The sequence below is a fragment of the Alexandromys fortis genome, unplaced genomic scaffold (genome assembly GCF_014885135.2).
Source record: "Alexandromys fortis isolate MF-2015 unplaced genomic scaffold, M_Fortis_MF-2015_v1.1 scaffold_1107, whole genome shotgun sequence".
Classification (NCBI taxonomy): domain Eukaryota; kingdom Metazoa; phylum Chordata; class Mammalia; order Rodentia; family Cricetidae; genus Alexandromys; species Alexandromys fortis.
The window spans coordinates 1-1382 of NW_026068973.1; the positions used below are offsets into that span (position 1 = coordinate 1).

General features: G+C 43.3%; 1 protein-coding gene and 1 non-coding gene across 2 annotated transcripts in view; both read right to left on the bottom strand.

Moving 5' to 3' along the window:
- Positions 1–6: 6 nt before the first annotated feature.
- The window catches only part of LOC126496083 (geranylgeranyl transferase type-2 subunit beta-like), a gene marked incomplete at its 3' end in the record, with an annotated part of 5917 nt that continues 4541 nt past the window's right edge, over positions 7–1382 (bottom strand). The window contains exons 2-5 of the mRNA XM_050133656.1: positions 1311–1376; positions 847–952; positions 182–234; positions 7–94 (exon numbers count right to left, since the gene is read on the bottom strand). Of these exons, the coding sequence (XP_049989613.1) occupies positions 7–94; positions 182–234; positions 847–952; positions 1311–1376 (313 nt within the window). The remainder of the gene's footprint in view (positions 95–181; positions 235–846; positions 953–1310; positions 1377–1382) is intronic.
- Positions 1158–1230, bottom strand: LOC126496084 (small nucleolar RNA SNORD45). Its single transcript, XR_007590281.1, has one exon. It is a non-coding gene; the product is annotated as a small nucleolar RNA SNORD45 (small nucleolar RNA).

The window sequence follows — 1382 nt, forward strand, 5'->3', positions numbered from 1 at the left end:
CGGAGCCTGGTCTGCACCCAAATCCACCATCAAAGTTCATACAGGCCAAAACAAATTCAATGGCCTTTTCCACATTAATAGCATCAAGCTTGCCCTACAAAAACAAGTAAAACCTATTACAATCGCCCAGAGCTCTCATAAATGTTTAATGAGGTCCCGCAACACAACATTTAAAGCTTACCAAGAGAGCCAAAGTTGCCACTGCACAAAATGAGAATCTGGTATCAATTTCTCCTAGAAGACAAAGAGCCAAGGAAGTCACATCAATACAAGTTTCCAATGAACAAACTCTGAACCATGCTCACTCAATTTCCCAAAGCCCAGGCTATCTTACCCTAAAACCCAAGAAAACCAGCTAGAAAAACAGAAAGCCTTTTTGGGCCCTTCAAGCTATTTAGAGAGGGAAGGAACCTACAAAATGCAAGGTTTATATGCTAATAAATTCAAGTTAACACATTAACACCCTTCTTTATAAAAAAGGTTCACATCCCACAAAGCAGCTGGTCTCAGGCCTGCATTCTGTCTGTCTCGCCCCCAAACAAATTATCTAGATCAAAATTTTTTCTACATCCCAACTCAGGTATTTACTGAGTAGATAAACTTTTCAAGACTTTTCAGGGAGTTCAGCCCTTCAAAGCCCCAAACACTGGGGATAAACGTGAACCTACCTTATCTTTTAGAGTGGGTGCTGACAAGCCAGCACGGGCATGCTGGGACCTCCAGCAGGCCATTTACTCCAGACAGACCAACTGCTTAGTGGGACCTGAAAAGATGAACAACTTGAAATCTTAGGATTACTACCAAGACAAAGATGTTCTGAGTATGGAGTAGATAAACCAGGCTTACCCCAAATGTCTCCAGCAAATGAACCATCCTCTTTCTGCAGACTCTGAACATAGGCCACAACCTTATCCACGTCAATGACGTTGATGCTGTCATACAGCGTGAGAATCTGAAAGACATCAGTACAGCAGATTCGTTCTGTATCTAAGACACCATAATTTAACCCTGAGTGAAAATTAGTCATTCCAAACCTTTAATCACAATGTTTTGCTACACAAACCATTGATAATCTAAGAAACTCAAGAAGAGGCAGGACTTAAACATCCTTTGACTCTTCACAAAAACCAGTTACATAGGGATGAAATGTCCCCTCCAAGGTCTCAGAGTCTCTGAAAAAGCATCACGTTGGCATTCAGCTAATACATGCCATGACAGACATCACTGACCTTGTAGGAAGGACTAGAAGTTAACTGACCCTCCCCATAAATCCCAACTCCAGCCCCAGGGATCTGGTCACAAGCGCCTACCTGGACGGCGCTCAGAGTGTAGAGAAGATGCGGGTCGTGCCCAATGCTCGCACTGATGCCCCCACACTCATG